This window comes from Somniosus microcephalus, unplaced genomic scaffold (assembly GCF_052327205.1).
Source record: "Somniosus microcephalus isolate GS21.2 unplaced genomic scaffold, FLI_Smic_1.0 unresolved_chr4, whole genome shotgun sequence".
In the NCBI taxonomy this organism is placed as follows: Eukaryota; Metazoa; Chordata; class Chondrichthyes; order Squaliformes; family Somniosidae; genus Somniosus; species Somniosus microcephalus.
In genome coordinates, this window is record NW_028225182.1 from 53,679,172 (window position 1) to 53,698,446 (window position 19,275).

General features: G+C 51.4%; 1 protein-coding gene across 1 annotated transcript in view; it reads left to right on the forward strand.

The window, feature by feature from the left end:
- mpdu1b (mannose-P-dolichol utilization defect 1b) overlaps positions 1–18,916 on the forward strand; it is a 79,279-nt gene extending 60,363 nt beyond the window's left edge. The window contains exon 7 of the mRNA XM_085977579.1: positions 18,576–18,916. Coding sequence (XP_085833705.1) covers positions 18,576–18,581 — 6 coding nt within the window. The 3' untranslated portion in view covers positions 18,582–18,916. The remainder of the gene's footprint in view (positions 1–18,575) is intronic.
- Positions 18,917–19,275: the final 359 nt, after the last annotated feature.

Here is a 19,275-nt window from a genome sequence, read left to right on the forward strand (position 1 = left end):
CTTTTAAACAGTCCTCAGGTTGTGACATGTTGTTACATATTTAGCCCCAAGGTATGTCTGTCTCCTTCTCCTAGGACTAATCTCAATTTTGACAGATCATCCAGTTCCTTGAAATCTGGGGTTGTTTGGCTTAGCTTGTTGAATAATATGTTTCTTGATGTGTTGAATTTTTCGCATTTTAGGAGGAAATGCATTTCTGTTTCAACCTCGCCAGCCAGACATTGATCGCATATTCTATTCTCTCTAGGCTGCCAGGATTCTTGTATCTGCCTTTTTCAATTTCCAGTTGGTGGTCGCTTAGTCTGTACCTGGTGAGGGTCTGTCTCTGTTTTGTGTCTCTGATGGTCGTGAGGTAGTCTGCCAGTTTATATTCTCTTTTTAGGGCCCGGTAACATTCTAATCTGCTTTGGCTTTCGGTTATTTTGTTCCAATGTTCCAGGTAGGTTTCTTTGCATTTTTTAATGATTTGGTTCACTCGGATTGGTGTTTGGACGGCTGTGTTGGTCTGGGGCTGGTCAGGGTCCGGCTGAGTACTTAGTTTCAGTAGCAGCTGACTCAGGGGACTCTTTTCTGGGTTTAGCTCTTGGGTCTGAAAGGCTTTGAAATGAAGGGTGTCTGGGAGCTAGATTTGAGGTGATTTAGGAAGTTTAGTGCTCGTTTTTGGATGTTTATTATCAGTGGGTATCTGCCTAGTTCGGCTCTGCATGCATTTGTTGGCGTTTTTCTTTGGGTGCGAAGGATGCTTCGGCAGAATTCTGCATGTAGGGCTTCTATTGTGTGTTTTTCCCATTTAGTGTAGCTTTGGTGATTTAGCGGGGCCCCATACTTCACTACCGTACAGTGCAATGGGCAGGATTATGCTGTCAAAAATTTTGAGCCAGATTTTGATTGGGATTTGGATGTTGTAGAATTTTCTTTTTATTGCATATAGGGCTCTTCGGGCTTTTTCTTTTAGTGCATTCACTGCTATGCTGAAGCTCCCTGATGCTGTAATAGTTAGACCAAGGTAGGTGTAGCTCATAGTGTGTCCTATAGTGGTATCACTGAGGGTAAACTGGTATTTGTTTTCCTGACATCTGGGTCTTTTCTGAAAAATCATGATGTTGGTTTTCTTTAGATTTACTGTTAGAGCCCAATTTTGGCAGTATTTGTCGAGTAGGTCTAGTTGTTGCTGTAATCCCTGTTCTGTGGGAGGACAGCAGAGAACCAGGTCGTCCGCATAGAACAGGGACTTCACTTCTCCATCCAGGAGACGGAGACCTGGTGACTCGCTTTGCTCCAGCATGTCTGCTAATTCATTTATGTATATGTTGAACAGGGTCGGGCTCAAATTGCAGCCCTGCCGGACGCCTCTTCTCTGGGTGAAGAAATCGGTGCGTTTGTCTCCAATTTTGACCCCGCATTTGTTTTTCAGATACATTGATTTAATAAGGTCATAGACTTTGCCCCCTATTCCACACTGAAGAAGTTTATAATAGAGCCCTTCGTGCCATATAGAGTCAAAGGCTTTCTTGAAGTCGATGAAACAGGCGAATATTTTCCCATTTTTTGTTTGGTGTTTATGTTTTTCAATGAGGGTGTGAAGGGTATAGATATGGTCGGGTGCGGTGTTTTGGAAGAAAGCCTATTTGGTTTTTTCTGAGGATATTATGTTTGTTAAGAAAATCAAGTAATCTACTATTTAGAATACTGCAGAATAACTTCCCTAGACAACTGTTGACACAGATGCCGCGGTAGTTATTTGGGTCTGATTTGTTTCCACTTTTATATATGGGGGAGATTAGTCCTTGGCACCAGATATCGGGAAAACAGCCTGAGCGTAATATGATGTTGAATAGTTTGAGTATCGCACCCTGCATCTCCATATTACTGAACTTTAGCATTTCATTTTTGATGTTGTCTGGGCCACAGGCTTTCTTTAGGTGGAGAGATTTTGTTTTTGTGGCCAGTTCTTTCCATGTGATTGGGGAGTCTAGAGGGTTTTGGTTGTCTTTAATTGTTGCTTCTAATGTGTGGAGTTTTTCTGTGACCTGATGTTGACTTGGGTTTGTTTTGTTTTTTGGGATGTCTTTGTAGAGGTTTTCAAAATGTGTTCTCCAGATGTCGCCATCTTGGATTGGTAATGCTTGCAATTGTGTTGTACTCAGGTTATTCCACATTTCCCAGAATTGTTTTGGATTGGTGGAGTTTTCAATTTCTTCGAGTATTTTGTGGGTATAGTTTTGTGTTTTGTTCCTAATGGTGTGTTTATATCTTTTGAGGGTTTCATTGTATCTAGTGCGTAGGTCCGGATTGTTTGGTTGCTGATGCTTTTGGTTTGATATTTTTCTCAGGTCTTTTCTGGCATTTTTGCATTCGTGGTCAAACCATTTCATATTTTTATTTTGTCTTTTGTGATGCTTCCTCTTCTGTTTCACGAGGTCGGCTTTTACAGCTGCCTCATGGAAGATCATATTTATATCCTCTATGGCCGTGTTTACACCATCTCTGGTGATCTCATATAGATTTTCTTTAAATTTTGAAATTTTACTTGTGAGATCAGGTGAATTTAGTGCTGTGATGAATTTATCTCCACTGTCTGGGGCCCATCTGTATGTCTGGTTTATTTTATGTAGCTTACTGTGTTCCTTTTTTGTGTCTGTAGTTTGGGCAGAAAGTTTAAGGTACACATTTATTTGGTTATGGTCTGAGAGGGGGGATTGCTGCCTGACAGTGAATGCGTTGATATCGCAGGGGTCCAGGTCAGTGATTGTATAGTCCACCACACTAGACCCAAGAGTTGAGGAGTATGTGAGTCTCCCTAGGGAGTCCCCTCTGAACCTACCATTAACTATGTACAGGCCTAAGGCTCGGCAGAGTTGCACTACCTCCCTACCGCTTTTATTTATTTCACGATCAAGGTTGTTCCGATTTGCGATGGCTGGTGTGACATCTAAAGGGGTCTGGCCAAACACATGGTTGTTTCCCTGTGGGTCTATGAAGTCAGGTTCACAACCGGTCCTTGCATTTAGGTCCCCACATATTATCACCTTTCCTTGGGCCTGGAAATGGCTGATTTCCATGTGGAGAGTATCAAATAACTCCTCTTCGAAATATGGCGAATCTATTGGAGGTATGTAGATCGCACATAAGTAAACATCTTTTTTTGCTATTCCTATATTTTTATCTAGTTTTAGCCATACGTGTGATTTCCCCTGTTTTACCGGTGAGATGTGTTTGTCCAGTTCTCTCTCTCTCTCTCTCTCTGTCTCTCTCTCTCTCTCTCTGTCTCTCTCTCTCTCCCTCTCTCTCTCTCTCTCTCTCTGTCTCTCACTCTCTCTCTCTCTCTGTCTCTCTCTCTCTCCCTCTCTCTCTCTCTCTCTCTGTCTCTCTCTCTCTCTCTCTCTCTCTCTCTGTCTCTCTCTCTCTCTCTCTGTCTCTCTCTCTCCCTCTCTCTCTCTCTCTCTCTCTCTGTCTCTCTCTCTCTCTGTCTCTCTCTCTGTCTCTCTCCTCTCTCTGTCTCTCTCTCTCTCCCTCTCTCTCTCTCTCTCTCTCTGTCTCTCTCTCTCTCTCTCTCTCTCTGTCTCTCTCTCTCTCTCTCTGTCTCTCTCTCTCTCTCCCTCTCTCTCTGTCTCTCTCCAATTATTCCAATTAAAATGCTTTATTGGCATGAAAGTTTACAGAGAACCATATTGCCAAAGCTTACATAGCAAAAAGGTACAGTTTTCCAACATTCTGTAGGTGTCAATCGATTTGACATTTGTTGGGTACATACAATATTACTTTTAAACAATATTAATTTTAAACAGTCTTTGTACTTCATTTGGTACGTTCAATATTAATTTTAAACAGTCTTAATTTTAAACAGTCCTCAGGTTGTGACATGTTGTTACATATTTGGCCCCAAGGTATGGTCTGTCTCCTTCTCCTAGGACTAATCTCAATTTTGACAGATCCTCCAATTCCTTGAAATCTGGGGTTGTTTGGCTTAGCTTGTTGAATAATATGTTTCTTGATGTGTTGAATTTTTCGCATTTTAGGAGGAAATGCATTTCTGTTTCAACCTCGCCAGCCAGACATTGATCGCATATTCTATTCTCTCTAGGCTGCCAGGATTTCTTGTATCTGCCTTTTTCAATTTCCAGTTGGTGGTCGCTTAGTCTGTACCTGGTGAGGGTCTGTCTCTGTTTTGTGTCTCTGATGGTCGTGAGGTAGTCTGCCAGTTTATATTCTCTTTTTAGGGCCCGGTAACATTCTAATCTGCTTTGGCTTTCGGTTATTTTGTTCCAATGTTCCAGGTAGGTTTCTTTGCATTTTTTAATGATTTGGTTCACTCGGATTGGTGTTTGGGCGGCTGTGTTGGTCTGGGGCTGGTCAGGGTCCGGCTGAGTACTTAGTTTCCGTAGCAGCTGACTCAGGGGACTCTTTTCTGGGTTTAGCTCTTGGGTCTGAAAGGCTTTGAAATGAAGGGTGTCTGGGGAGCTAGATTTGAGGTGATTTAGGAAGTTTAGTGCTCGTTTTTGGATGTTTATTATCAGTGGGTATCTGCCTAGTTCGGCTCTGCATGCATTTGTTGGCGTTTTCCTTTGGGTGCGAAGGATGCTTCGGCAGAATTCTGCATGTAGGGCTTCTATTGTATGTTTTTCCCATTTAGTGTAGCTTTGGTGATTTAGCGGGCCCCATACTTCACTACCGTACAGTGCAATGGGCAGGATTATGCTGTCTCTCTCTCTCTCTCTCTCTCTCTGTCTCTCTCTCTCTCTCTCTGTCTCTCTCTCTCTCCCTCTCTCTCACTCTCTCTGTCTCTCTCTCTCTCTCTCTCTCTCTCTCTCTCTCTCTCTCCCTCTCTCTCTCTCTCTCTCTCTCTCACTCTCTCTCTCTCTCTCCCTCACTCCCCTCCTTTAACAATCTAACACAAAGCCAGCGTTTCTGACCGAGTGTTTGGCCACCTGTACTGATATCTCCTTGTGTGGCTGGGTGTCAAGTGTTGCCTGATGATCACTCCCATGAAGGGCCTTGGGAAGCTTTACTACGTTAAAGGCAATAAGTTGTTGTAATAAGTCGTCTATTGTGTGCAGTTTTGGTCGCCTTATCTGAGGAAGGATGTTCTTGCCATGGAGGGAGTGCAGCGAAGATTCACCAGACTGATACCTGGGATGGCAGGAATGACGTATGAGGAGAGATTGGGACGATTGGGCTTATACTCGCTGGAGTTTAGAAGAATGAGAGGGGATCTCATTGAAACTTATAAAATTCTAACAGGACTGGACAGACTAGATGCAGGAAGGATGTTCCCGATGGCGGGGGAGTCCCGAACCAGGGGTCACAGTCCAAGGATAAGGGGTAAGCCATTTAGGGCAGAGATGAGGAGGAATTTCTTCACCCAGAGAGTGGTGAACCTGTGGAATTCTCTACCACAGAAGGCAGTTGAGGCCAATTCATTAAATATATTCAAGAAGGAGTTAGATATATTTCTTAAGGCTAAAGGGATCAAGGGATATGGGGAGAAGGCAGGGACAGGGTACTGAGTTTGGATGATCAGCCATGATCTCATTGGATGGCGGAGCAGTCTCGAGGGGCCGAATGGCCGACTCCTGCTCCTATCTTCTATGTTAAAAGACTCCCATTTCTCCAGCGCCTTTCACCACCTCAGGACATCCCAAAGCGCTTTACAGCCAATGAAGTACTTTTTGAAGTGTAGTCACTGTTGTAGGAAACGCGGCGGCCAATTTGCACACAGCAAGCTCCCACAAACAGCAATGTGATAATGACCAGATCATCTGTTTTAGTGATGTTGCTGGAAGGCTGAAAACTTTGTGATAACACATCTGGCAGCAACCAGCGCGGGAAGGGTTAAAGTGAGCAGGATCTGGAAAAGTTCAGCGGTGTTGAGGGCAGCTGTTTCACTGATCAATTCCCGGCCTGGGCGAGGTTCCACCAGCCCAGGGTGTGGAAACATTCGCAGCATTCTCGAATTCATCTCCAGCAAAAACTTCTCGTTTGGGTGTAAACAGAACCACGCCCGTTCACAGACACATCCCACGGCACCAACAGCAACCATTCTCCCCTGAAGACACTGACCCTCACTGGGGTACAGTTCCACAGACACTGACTCTCACTGGGGTACAGTTCCACAGACACTGACTCTCACTGGGGTACAGTTCCACAGACACTGACTCTCACTGGGGTACAGTTCCACAGACACTGACTCTCACTGGGGTACAGTTCCACAGACACTGACTCTCACTGGGGTACAGTTCCACAGACACTGACTCTCACTGGGGTACAGTTCCACAGACACTGACTCTCACTGGGGTACAGTTCCACAGTCACTGACTCTCACTGGGGTACAGTTCCACAGACACTGACTCTCACTGGAGTACAGATCCACAGACACTGACTCTCACTGGGGTACAGATCCACAGACACTGACTCTCACTGGGGTACAGTTCCACACACACTGACTCTCACTGGGGTACAGTTCCACAGACACTGACTCTCACTGGGGTACAGTTCCACAGACACTGACTCTCACTGGGGTACAGTTCCACAGACACTGACTCTCACTGGGGTACAGTTCCACAGACACTGACTCTCACTGGGGTACAGATCCACAGACACTGACTCTCACTGGGGTACAGTTCCACAGACACTGACTCTCACTGGGGTACAGATCCACAGACACTGACTCTCACTGGGGTACAGATCCACAGACACTGACCCTCACTGGGGTACAGATCCACAGACACTGACTCTCACTGGGGTACAGATCCACAGACACTGACTCTCACTGGGGTACAGATCCACAGACACTGACCCTCACTGGGGTACAGTTCCACAGACACTGACTCTCACTGGGGTACAGTTCCACAGGCACTGACTCTCACTGGGGTGCAGTTCCACAGACACTGACTCTCACTGGGGTACAGATCCACAGACACTGACTCTCACTGGGGTACAGTTCCACAGACACTGACTCTCACTGGGGTACAGTTCCACAGACACTGACTCTCACTGGGGTACAGTTCCACAGACACTGACTCTCACTGGGGTACAGTTCCACAGACACTGACTCTCACTGGGGTACAGATCCACAGACACTGACTCTCAGTGGGGTACAGTTCCACAGACACTGACTCTCACTGGGGTACAGTTCCACAGACACTGACTCTCACTGGGGTACAGTTCCACAGACACTGACTCTCACTGGGGTACAGTTCCACAGACACTGACTCTCACTGGGGTACAGTTCCACAGACACTGACTCTCACTGGGGTACAGTTCCACAGACACTGACTCTCACTGGGGTACAGTTCCACAGACACTGACCCTCACTGGGGTACATTTCCACAGACACTGACTCTCACTGGGGTACAGTTCCACACACACTGACTCTCACTGGGGTACAGTTCCACAGACACTGACTCTCACTGGGGTACAGTTCCACAGACACTGACTCTCACTGGGGTACAGTTCCACAGACACTGACTCTCACTGGGGTACAGTTCCACAGACACTGACTCTCACTGGGGTACAGTTCCACAGACACTGACTCTCACTGGGGTACAGTTCCACAGACACTGACTCTCACTGGGGTACAGTTCCACAGACACTGACTCTCACTGGGGTACAGTTCCACACACACTGACTCTCACTGGGGTACAGTTCCACAGACACTGACTCTCACTGGGGTACAGTTCCACAGACACTGACTCTCACTGGGGTACAGTTCCACAGACACTGACTCTCACTGGGGTACAGTTCCACAGACACTGACTCTCACTGGGGTACAGTTCCACAGACACTGACTCTCACTGGGGTACAGATCCACAGACACTGACTCTCACTGGGGTACAGTTCCACAGACACTGACTCTCACTGGGGTACAGTTCCACAGACACTGACTCTCACTGGGGTACAGTTCCACACACACTGACTCTCACTGGGGTACAGTTCCACAGACACTGACCCTCACTGGGGTACAGTTCCACAGACACTGACTCTCACTGGGGTACAGTTCCACAGACACTGACTCTCACTGGGGTACAGTTCCACAGACACTGACTCTCACTGGGGTACAGTTCCACAGACACTGACTCTCACTGGGGTACAGTTCCACAGACACTGACTCTCACTGGGGTATAGATCCACAGACACTGACCCTCACTGGGGTACAGTTCCACAGACACTGACTCTCACTGGGGTACGGTTCCACACACACTGACCCTCACTGGGGTACAGATCCACAGACACTCACTCTCACTGGGGTACAGATCCACACACACTGACTCTCACTGGGGTACAGATCCACAGACACTGACTCTCACTGGGGTACAGATCCACAGACACTGACTCTCACTGGGGTACAGTTCCACAGACACTGACTCTCACTGGGATACAGTTCCACAGACACTGACTCTCACTGGGGTACAGTTCCACAGACACTGACTCTCACTGGGGTACAGTTCCACAGACACTGACTCTCACTGGGGTACAGTTCCACAGACACTGACTCTCACTGGGGTACAGTTCCACAGACACTGACTCTCACTGGGGTACAGTTCCACAGACACTGACACTCACTGGGGTACAGTTCCACAGACACTGACTCTCACTGGGGTACAGTTCCACAGACACTGACTCTCACTGGGGTACAGTTCCACAGACACTGACTCTCACTGGGGTACAGTTCCACAGACACTGACTCTCACTGGGGTACAGTTCCACAGACACTGACTCTCACTGGGGTACAGTTCCACAGACACTGACACTCACTGGGGTACAGTTCCACAGACACTGACTCTCACTGGGGTACAGTTCCACAGACACTGACCCTCACTGGGGTACAGATCCACAGACACTGACTCTCACTGGGGTACAGTTCCACAGACACTGACTCTCACTGGGGTACAGATCCACAGACACTGACCCTCACTGGGGTACAGTTCCACAGACACTGACTCTCACTGGGGTACAGTTCCACAGACACTGACTCTCACTGGGGTACAGTTCCACAGACACTGAATCTCACTGGGGTACAGTTCCACAGACACTGACTCTCACTTGGGTGCAGTTCCACAGACACTGACACTCACTGGGGTACAGTTCCACAGACACTGACTCTCACTGGGGTACAGTTCCACAGACACTGACCCTCACTGGGGTACAGATCCACAGACACTGACTCTCACTGGGGTACAGTTCCACAGACACTGACTCTCACTGGGGTACAGTTCCACAGACACTGACTCTCACTGGGGTACAGATCCACAGACACTGACTCTCACTGGGGTACAGTTCCACAGACACTGACTCTCACTGGGGTACAGTTCCACAGACACTGACTCTCACTGGGGTACAGATCCACAGACACTGACTCTCACTGGGGTACAGTTCCACAGACACTGACTCTCACTGGGGTACAGATCCACAGACACTGACTCTCACTGGGGTACAGTTCCACAGACACTGACCCTCACTGGGGTACAGTTCCACAGACACTGACCCTCACTGGGGTACAGATCCACAGACACTGACCCTCACTGGGGTACAGTTCCACAGACACTGACTCTCACTGGGGTACAGTTCCAGAGACACTGACTCTCACTGGGGTACAGTTCCACAGACGCTGACTCTCACTGGGGTACAGATCCACAGACACTGACCCTCACTGGGGTACAGTTCCACAGACACTGACTCTCACTGGGGTACAGTTTCACAGACACTGACTCTCACTGGGGTACAGTTCCACAGACACTGACTCTCACTGGGGTACAGTTCCACAGACACTGACTGTCACTGGGGTACAGTTCCACAGACACTGACTCTCACTGGGGTACAGTTCCACAGACACTGACTCTCACTGGGGTACAGTTCCACAGACACTGACTCTCACTGGAGCACAGTTCACAGAATGACAGAATCACACAGAAACCCCACAGTGCAGATAGAGGCCATTTCGGCCCATCGAGCCTGCACCGACACATATCCCACCCGATCCCCGTAACCCCTACACCAACACATATCCCACCCTATCCCCGTAACCCCACCTATTTAATCCCCCTAACACTAAGGGTCAATTTATCACAGCCAATCAACCTAACCCGCACATCTTTGGACTGTGGGAGGAAACCCACGCAAACACGGGGAGAATGTGCAAACTCCACACAGACAGTCACCCGAGGCCGGATTCGAACCCGGGTCCCTGGCGCTGTGAGGCAACAGTGCTAACCACTATGCCACAGACACTGACTCTCACTGGGATACCCTTCCACAGACACTGACTCTCACTGGGGTACAGTTCCACAGCCACTGACTCTCACTGGGGTACAGTTCCACAGACACTGACTCTCACTGGGGAACAGTTCCACAGACACTGACTCTCACTGGGGTACAGTTCCACACACACTGACTCTCACTGGGGTACAGTTCCACAGACACTGACTCTCACTGGGGTACAGTTCCACAGACACTGACTCTCACTGGGGTACAGTTCCACAGACACTGACTCTCACTGGGGTACAGTTCCACAGACACTGACTCTCACTGGGGTACAGTTCCACAGACATTGACTGTCACTGGGGTACAGTTCCACAGTCACTGACTCTCACTGGGGTACAGTTCCACAGACACTGACTCTCACTGGGGTACAGTTCCACAGACACTGACTCTCACTGGGGTACAGTTCCACAGACATTGACTGTCACTGGGGTACAGTTCCACAGTCACTGACTCTCACTGGGGTACAGTTCCACAGACACTGACTCTCACTGGGGAACAGTTCCACAGACATTGACACTCACTGGGGTACAGTTCCACAGACACTGACTCTCACTGGGGTACAGTTCCACAGACATTGACTGTCACTGGGGTACAGTTCCACAGTCACTGACTCTCACTGGGGTACAGTTCCACAGACACTGACTCTCACTGGGGTACAGTTCCACAGACACTGACTCTCACTGGGGTACAGTTCCACAGACACTGACTCTCACTGGGGTACAGTTCCACAGACACTGACTCTCACTGGGGTACAGTTCCACAGACACTGACTCTCACTGGGGTACAGTTCCACAGACACTGACTCTCACTGGGGTACAGTTCCACACACACTGACTCTCACTGGGGTACAGTTCCACAGACACTGATCCTCACTGGGGTACAGTTCCACAGACACTGACTCTCACTGGGGTACAGTTCCACAGACGCTGACTCTCACTGGGGTACAGTTCCACAGACACTGACTCTCACTGGGGTACAGTTCCACAGACACTGACTCTCACTGGGGTACAGTTCCACAGACACTGACCCTCACTGGGGTACAGTTCCACAGACACTGACTCTCACTGGGGTACAGTTCCACAGACACTGACTCTCACTGGGGTACAGTTCCACAGACACTGACTCTCACTGGGGTACAGTTACACAGACACTGACTCTCACTGGGGTACAGTTCCACAGACACTTTCTCTCACTGGGGTACAGTTCCACAGACACTGACTCTCACTGGGGTACAGTTCCACAGACACTGACTCTCACTGGGGTACAGTTCCACAGACACTGACTCTCACTGGGGTACAGTTCCACAGACACTGACTCTCACTGGGGTACAGTTCCACAGACACTGACCCTCACTGGGGTACAGTTCCACAGACACTGACTCTCACTGGGGTACAGTTCCACAGACACTGACTCTCACTGGGGTACAGTTCCACACACACTGACTCTCACTGGGGTACAGTTACACAGACACTGACTCTCACTGGGGTACAGTTCCACACACACTGACTCTCACTGGGGCACAGTTACACAGACACTGACTCTCACTGGGGTACAGTTCCACAGACACTGACTCTCACTGGGGTACAGTTCCACAGGCACTGACTCTCACTGGGGTACAGTTCCACAGACACTGACTCTCACTGGGGTACAGTTCCACAGACACTGACTCTCACTGGGGTACAGTTCCACAGACACTGACTCTCACTGGAGTACAGTTCCACAGACACTGACTCTCACTGGGGTACAGTTCCACACACACTGACTCTCACTGGGGTACAGTTCCACAGACACTGACTCTCACTGGGGTACAGTTCCACAGACACTGACTCTCACTGGGGTACAGTTCCACAGACACTGACTCTCACTGGGGTACAGTTCCACAGGCACTGACTCTCACTGGGGTACAGTTCCACAGACACTGACTCTCACTGGGGTACAGTTCCACAGACACTGACTCTCACTGGGGTACAGTTCCACAGACACTGACTCTCACTGGGGTACAGTTCCACAGACACTGACTCTCACTGGGGTACAGTTCCACACACACTGACTCTCACTGGGGTACAGTTCCACAGACACTGACCCTCACTGGGGTACAGTTCCACAGACACTGACTCTCACTGGGGTACAGTTCCACAGACACTGACTCTCACTGGGGTACAGTTCCACAGACACTGACTCCCACTGGGATACAGTTCCACAGACACTGACTCTCACTGGGGTACAGTTCCACAGACACTGACTCTCACTGGGGTACAGTTCCACAGACACTGACTCTCACTGGGGTACAGTTCCACAGACACTGACTCTCACTGGGGTACAGTTCCACACACACTGACTCTCACTGGGGTACAGTTCCACACACACTGACTCTCACTGGGGTACAGTTCCACAGACACTGACTCTCACTGGGGTACAGTTTCCACGGGCAGCGGTTGTTCTCTGATTCCTCACCCTTACATTCACTCTTGACGCCTGAGTCTAGCCAGCCTGCGCAGGCTGGCTGTTCAACTGTGATTGTCGGCGCGGTCTCTCCCAGCCGAGCGCTCTCCCAAAGTCCGCCCCTCCCACCTGCTTTTTCTGGCTAATTTATAAGTCCTCTGCTCGGAGTTTCCAGGGCCAATCCGAGAGGTTCCAGGATCAATCCAGGAGGTTCCAGGATCAATCCAGGAGGTTCCAGGGCCAATCCAGGAGGTTCCAGGGCCAATCCAGGAGGTTCCAGGGCCAATCCAGGAGGTTCCAGGATCAATCCAGGAGGTTCCAGGATCAATCCAGGAGGTTCCAGGGCCAATCCAGGAGGTTCCAGGATCAATCCAGGAGGTTCCAGGGCCAATCCAGGAGGTTCCAGGGTCAATCCAGGAGGTTCCAGGGTCAATCCAGGAGGTTCCAGGGTCAATGCTGAAGGGTTGGCGACTCTACCTAGGAGGTGAGACTAGGTCCTTCTCAAGGGCAACTAGGGCTGGGCAATAAATGCCGGCCTTGCCAGCGATGCCCACATCCCAGGGGACACCTCACTTGGGGCCCTCACAGGCGTCCCTGGTCAGACGGAATCCGGATCCCTGTGGGACGCCGCTTGACGTTTCCCCAGGCGGTGCTGTCTCTCCTCCGCTCTCCTCCCACCCCGAGTGAGATTGGCGCTCCCATCGCTCCAGGCCGCTCCCGTCTTCCAGGTGCGGGAGGCACTGGCGGAGCGTAAAAACGCGGGGCTGTCAATTCCATCACCGCCGGCTCGGCAGGGAGCAGGAGGAGGCCATTCAGCCCCTCGGGCCTGCTCCCCACCCCCCCCGGCATTCGATCAGATCATGGCTGATCTGTGCCTCGACCCCATGTAACCCCCTCCCAAATCGAGGGGACGATATTTCTCCTGAGGCTTAAGAATTTCAAAAGGGTATTGATTGGATAAAGACATGAAAAGGAACAATTTGCAGGGCTAAGGAGAAAGAGCAGGCGAGAGTGGGACTAATTGGAGAGCTCGTTCAAAGAGCCGGCACAGGCACGATGGGCCGAAGGTCTCCTTCTAGAAACATAGAAGATAGGAGCAGGAGTCGGCCATTCGGCCCCTCGAGCCTGCTCCGCCATTCAATGAGATCATGGCTGATCATCCAAACTCAGTACCCTGTCCCTGCCTTCTCCCCATATCCCTTGATCCCTTTAGCCTTAAGAAATATATCCAACTCCTTCTTGAATATATTTTAATGAATTGGCCTCTATTGCCTTCTGTGGTAGAGAATTCCACAGGTTCACCACTCTCTGGGTGAAGAAATTCCTCCTCATCTCTGTCCTAAATGGCTTACCCCTTATCCTTAGACTGTGACCCCTGTTCTGGACTCCCCGACCATCGGGAACATCCTTCCTGCATCTAGTCTGTCCAGTCCTGTTAGAATTTTATACGTTTCAATGAGATCCCCTCTCATTCTTCTAAACTCCAGCGAGTATAAGTCCAATCGACCCAATCTCTCCTCATACGTCATTCCTGCCATCCCAGGTATCAGTCTGGTGAATCTTCGCTGCACTCCCTCCATGGCAAGAACATCCTTCCTCAGAGAAGGCGAGCAAAACTGCACACAATACTCAAGGTGCGGTCTCACCAAGGCCTTCTGTGCTGTATCATTCGAAATATATTTATTAAGGCATCACGAAACAGTCCTCCGCATGGTAAACCCTTCCACGCAGAATGCACTGCGAGAAAGGTCATTTCCTTTTACTGGTTTTTACAAGACACCTACTATTGTGAGAAAAGGGCTCTAATCTGTTAATTGCCTCTTTGAGTCTAGACACTGCAAATAAGGCTCACTGTTCCCTCTGGCAGGTCCAGCACTCGCCTGGTAATATATTATATCGAACTCGATGAATCGCTAATCACCTCTCCGCCGAGGCGAACAGACCAGGTGTCAGCCATAGTTCAGTGGGTAGCACTCTCACCTCTGACCACATAATCCAGGCCGACACTCCCAGTGCCAGTGCTGAGGGAGCGCCGCACTGTCGGAGGGGCAGTACTGAGGGAGCGCCGCACTGTCGGAGGGGCAGTACTGAGGGAGCGCCGCACTGTCGGAGGGGCAGTACTGAGGGAGCGCCGCACTATCGGAGGGGCAGTACTGAGGGAGCGCCGCACTGTCGGAGGGGCAGTACTGAGGGAGCGCCGCACTGTCGGAGGGGCAGTACTGAGGGAGCGCCGCACTGTCGGAGGGGCAGTACTGAGGGAGCGCCGCACTGTCGGAGGGGCAGTACTGAGGGAGCGCCGCACTGTCGGAGGGGCAGTACTGAAGGAGCACTGCACTGTCGGAGAGGCAGTACTGAGGGAGCGCCGCACTGTCAGAGGGGCAGTACTGAGGGAGCGCCGCACTGTCGGAGGGGCAGTACTGAAGGAGCACCGCACTGTCGGAGAGGCAGTACTGAGGGAGCGCCGCACTGTCGGAGGGGCAGTACTGAGGGAGCGCCGCACTGTCGGAGGGGCAGTACTGAAGGAGCACCGCACTGTCGGAGGGGCAGTACTGAGGGAGCGCCGCACTGTCGGAGGGGCAGTACTGAGGGAGTGCCGCACTGTCGGAGGGGCAGTACTGAGGGAGCGCCGCACTGTCAGAGGGGCAGTACTGAAGGAGCACCGCACTGTCGGAGAGGCAGTACTGAGGGAGCGCCGCACTGTCAGAGGGGCAGTACTGAGGGAGCGCCGCACTGTCGGAGGGGCAGTACTGAGGGAGCGCCGCACTGTCGGAGGGGCAGTACTGAGGGAGCGCCGCACTGTCGGAGGGGCAGTACTGAGGGAGTGCCGCACTGTCGGAGGGGCAGTACCGAAGGAGCACCGCACTGTCGGAGGGGCAGTACTGAGGGAGTGCCGCACTGTCGGAGGGGCAGTACCGAAGGAGCGCCGCACTGTCGGAGGGGCAGTACTGAAGGAGCACCGCACTGTCAGAGGGGCAGTACTGAGGGAGCGCCGCACTGTCGGAGGGGCAGTACTGAGGGAGCGCCGCACTGTCGGAGGGGCAGTACTGAGGGAGCGCCGCACTGTCGGAGGGGCAGTACTGAAGGAGCACCGCACTGTCGGAGGGGCAGTACTGAGGGAGCGGCGCACTGTCGGAGGGGCAGTACTGAGGGAGCGCCGCACTATCGGAGGGGCAGTACTGAGGGAGCGCCGCACTGTCGGAGGGGCAGTACTGAGGGAGCGCCGCACTGTCGGAGGGGCAGTACTGAGGGAGCGCCGCACTGTCGGAGGGGCAGTACTGAGGGAGCGCCGCACTGTCGGAGGGGCAGTACTGAGGGAGCGCCGCACTGTCGGAGGGGCAGTACTGAAGGAGCACCGCACTGTCGGAGAGGCAGTACTGAGGGAGCGCCGCACTGTCGGAGGGGCAGTACTGAGGGAGCGCCGCACTGTCGGAGGGGCAGTACTGAAGGAGCACCGCACTGTCAGAGGGGCAGTACTGAGGGAGCGCCGCACTGTCGGAGGGGCAGTACTGAGGGAGCGCCGCACTGTCGGAGGGGCAGTACTGAGGGAGCGCCGCACTGTCGGAGGGGCAGTACTGAGGGAGTGCCGCACTGTCGGAGGGGCAGTACTGAAGGAGCACCGCACTGTCGGAGAGGCAGTACTGAGGGAGCGCCGCACTGTCAGAGGGGCAGTACTGAGGGAGCGCCGCACTGTCGGAGGGGCAGTACTGAGGGAGCGCCGCACTGTCGGAGGGGCAGTACTGAAGGAGCACCGCACTGTCAGAGGGGCAGTACTGAGGGAGCGCCGCACTGTCGGAGGGGCAGTACTGAGGGAGCGCCGCACTGTCGGAGGGGCAGTACTGAGGGAGCGCCGCACTGTCGGAGGGGCAGTACTGAAGGAGCACCGCACTGTCGGAGGGGCAGTACTGAGGGAGCGGCGCACTGTCGGAGGGGCAGTACTGAGGGAGCGCCGTACTGTCGGAAGGGCAGTACTGAGGGAGTGCCGCACTGTGGGAGGGGCAGTACTGAGGGAGCGCCACACTGTGGGAGGGGCAGTACTGAGGGAGCGTCGCACTGTCGGAGGGGCAGTACTGATGGAGCGCCGCACTGTCGGAGGGGCAGTACTGAGGGAGCGCCGCACTGTCGGAGGGGCAGTACTGAGGGAGCGCCGCACTGTCGGAGGGGCAGTACTGAGGGAGTGCCGCACTGTCGGAGGTGCCATCTTTCGGATACGGCGTCTGCTCTCTCGGGTAAAAGATCCCGTGGACACTATTTCGAAGAAGTGCAGGGGGAGTTCTCCCCGGTGTCCTGGGGCCAATATTTATCCCTCAACCAACATCAGATGATCTGGTCATTACCACATTGCTGTGTGTGGGAGCTTGCTGTGCGCAAATTGTCTGTTGCGTATCCTGCATTACAACAGTGACCACACTTCAAAAAAAATACTTCATTGGCTGTAAAGCGCTTTGAGGTTGTGGAAGGTTCCCTCGAAATGCAAGTTCTTTTTGACCAGCTGAACAGATTCCGGGCGAAACATCGTAGATCAGAAACAGAAGCACAGAATAATAGGAGCAGGAGTCGGCCATTGGACCCTTCGAGCCTGCTCCATTCAATATTATTATTATGGTCAAATTTATTATGGTCATATTTATGTTAATATACTACAAGCCAAATGTATGTTGAATGTTTAAATGTCTTAATCCAAATGTACACTCTCGGGAGCCGCAAGCCTACATTTCGTTGTACTGCACTTGTGCACTAACAATGACAATAAAAGTTGATTTGATTTGATTTGATGATCATGGCTGATCCTCTATCTCAATACCATATTCCTGCTCTCTCCCCATAGCCCTTGATGCCTTTTGTGTCTAGAAATCTATCTATCACCTTCTTAAATATATTCAGTGACTTAGCCTCCACTGCCTTCTGTGGTAGAGAATTCCACAGGTTCACCACCCTCTGGGTGAAGAAATTCCTCCTCATCTCAGTCCTAAATGTCCTGCCCCGTATCCTGAGACTGTGACCCCTGGTTCTCGATAACCCAGCCAGGGGACACATCCTCCCTGCATCCAGTCTGTGTAGCCCTGTCGGAATTTTATATGTTTCAGTGAGATCCCCTCTCATTCTTCTGAACTCTAGTGAATACAATTCTAACAGGACTGGACAGACTAGATGCAGGAAGGATGTTCCCGATGGTCGGGGAGTCCAGAACCAGGGGTCACAGTCTAAGGATAAAGGGGTAAGCCATTTAGGACAGAGATGAGGAGGAATTTCTTCACCCAGAGAGTGGTGAACCTGTGGAATTCTCTACCACAGAAGGCAGTAGAGGCCAATTCATTAAATATATTCAAGAAGGAGTTGAATATATTTCTTAAGGCTAAAGGGATCAAGGGGTATGGGGAGAAGGCAGGGACAGGGTACTGAATTTGGATGATCAGCCATGATCTCATTGAATGGCAGAGCAGGCTCGAGGGGCCGAATGGCCGACTCCTGCTCCTATGCAGCACGGTGGCATAGTGGTTAGCACTGTTGCCTCACAGTGCCAGGGACCCGGGTTCAAATCCGGCCTCGGGTGACTGTCTGTGTGGAGTTTGCACATTCTCCCCGTGTTTGCGTGGGTTTCCTCCGGGTGCTCCGGTTTCCTCCCACAGTCCAAAGATGTGCGGGTTAGGTTGATTGGCCATGATAAAAATTGACCCTTAGTGTTAGGGGGGATTAAATATGCGGGGTTACGGGGATAGGGCTTGGGTGGGATGGCTGTCGGTGCAGGGACCGGGTGCTAGGGTTTGGATGATCAGCCATGATCTCGTTGAATGGCGGAGCAGGCTCGAAGGGCCGAATGGCCGACTCCTGCTCCTAGTTTCTATGTTTCTATCTTCTATGTTTCTATGTTACAGGTCTAGTCGACCCAATCTCTCCTCCTATGACAGTCCTGCCATCCCAGGAACCAGTCTGGTGAACCTTCGTTGCACTCCCTCTATGGCAAGTATATCCTTCCTTAGGTAAGGAGACCAGAACTGCACACAGCACTCCAGGTGTGGTCTCACCGAGGCCCTGTACAACTGCAGCACAGAAAGAGGCCATTCGGCCCAACGTGCCTGTGCCGGCTCTTTGGGAACAAGCCTTGCGCCGAGGAATTTCCCGCAGGGCCCTGGAGAAGTTCGAGACGGTTGAATTCGGTGCAGAAATGATTGGCCCCCCTGCAATCTGAAATTAAAGCTAATCCTTTTCTCTGTTACAGTCGCCTAATTATACTCTGATTTCTTTGTCTCCTGCTCCCTATTGTCTCTTTAAACAAATGTAATGGGTCTCACTTGGCATCTGTAACTGGGAGGTCAGAGGTTGGCCAGGGTTGATTGGTTCCGTCAGTGTTGGAGCTGTGGGAATACCTTCACTTTGTGCGCCATCGTACACAGTCCCCCCTTTGTGCGATGGTTATTCAGCTCCCCCGCCCCCCATACTGAGACCCTCAGCTCGCATTCATCGGCTCTTTTATTCAGTAACCAGGGAGCCCGGAGATGCCAGCTGCTTTTAACTGCTTCTGTTCCAGGCCGAGCAAACAACAACAAAAAAAACCTTCCTTGCGGCACTCTGAGA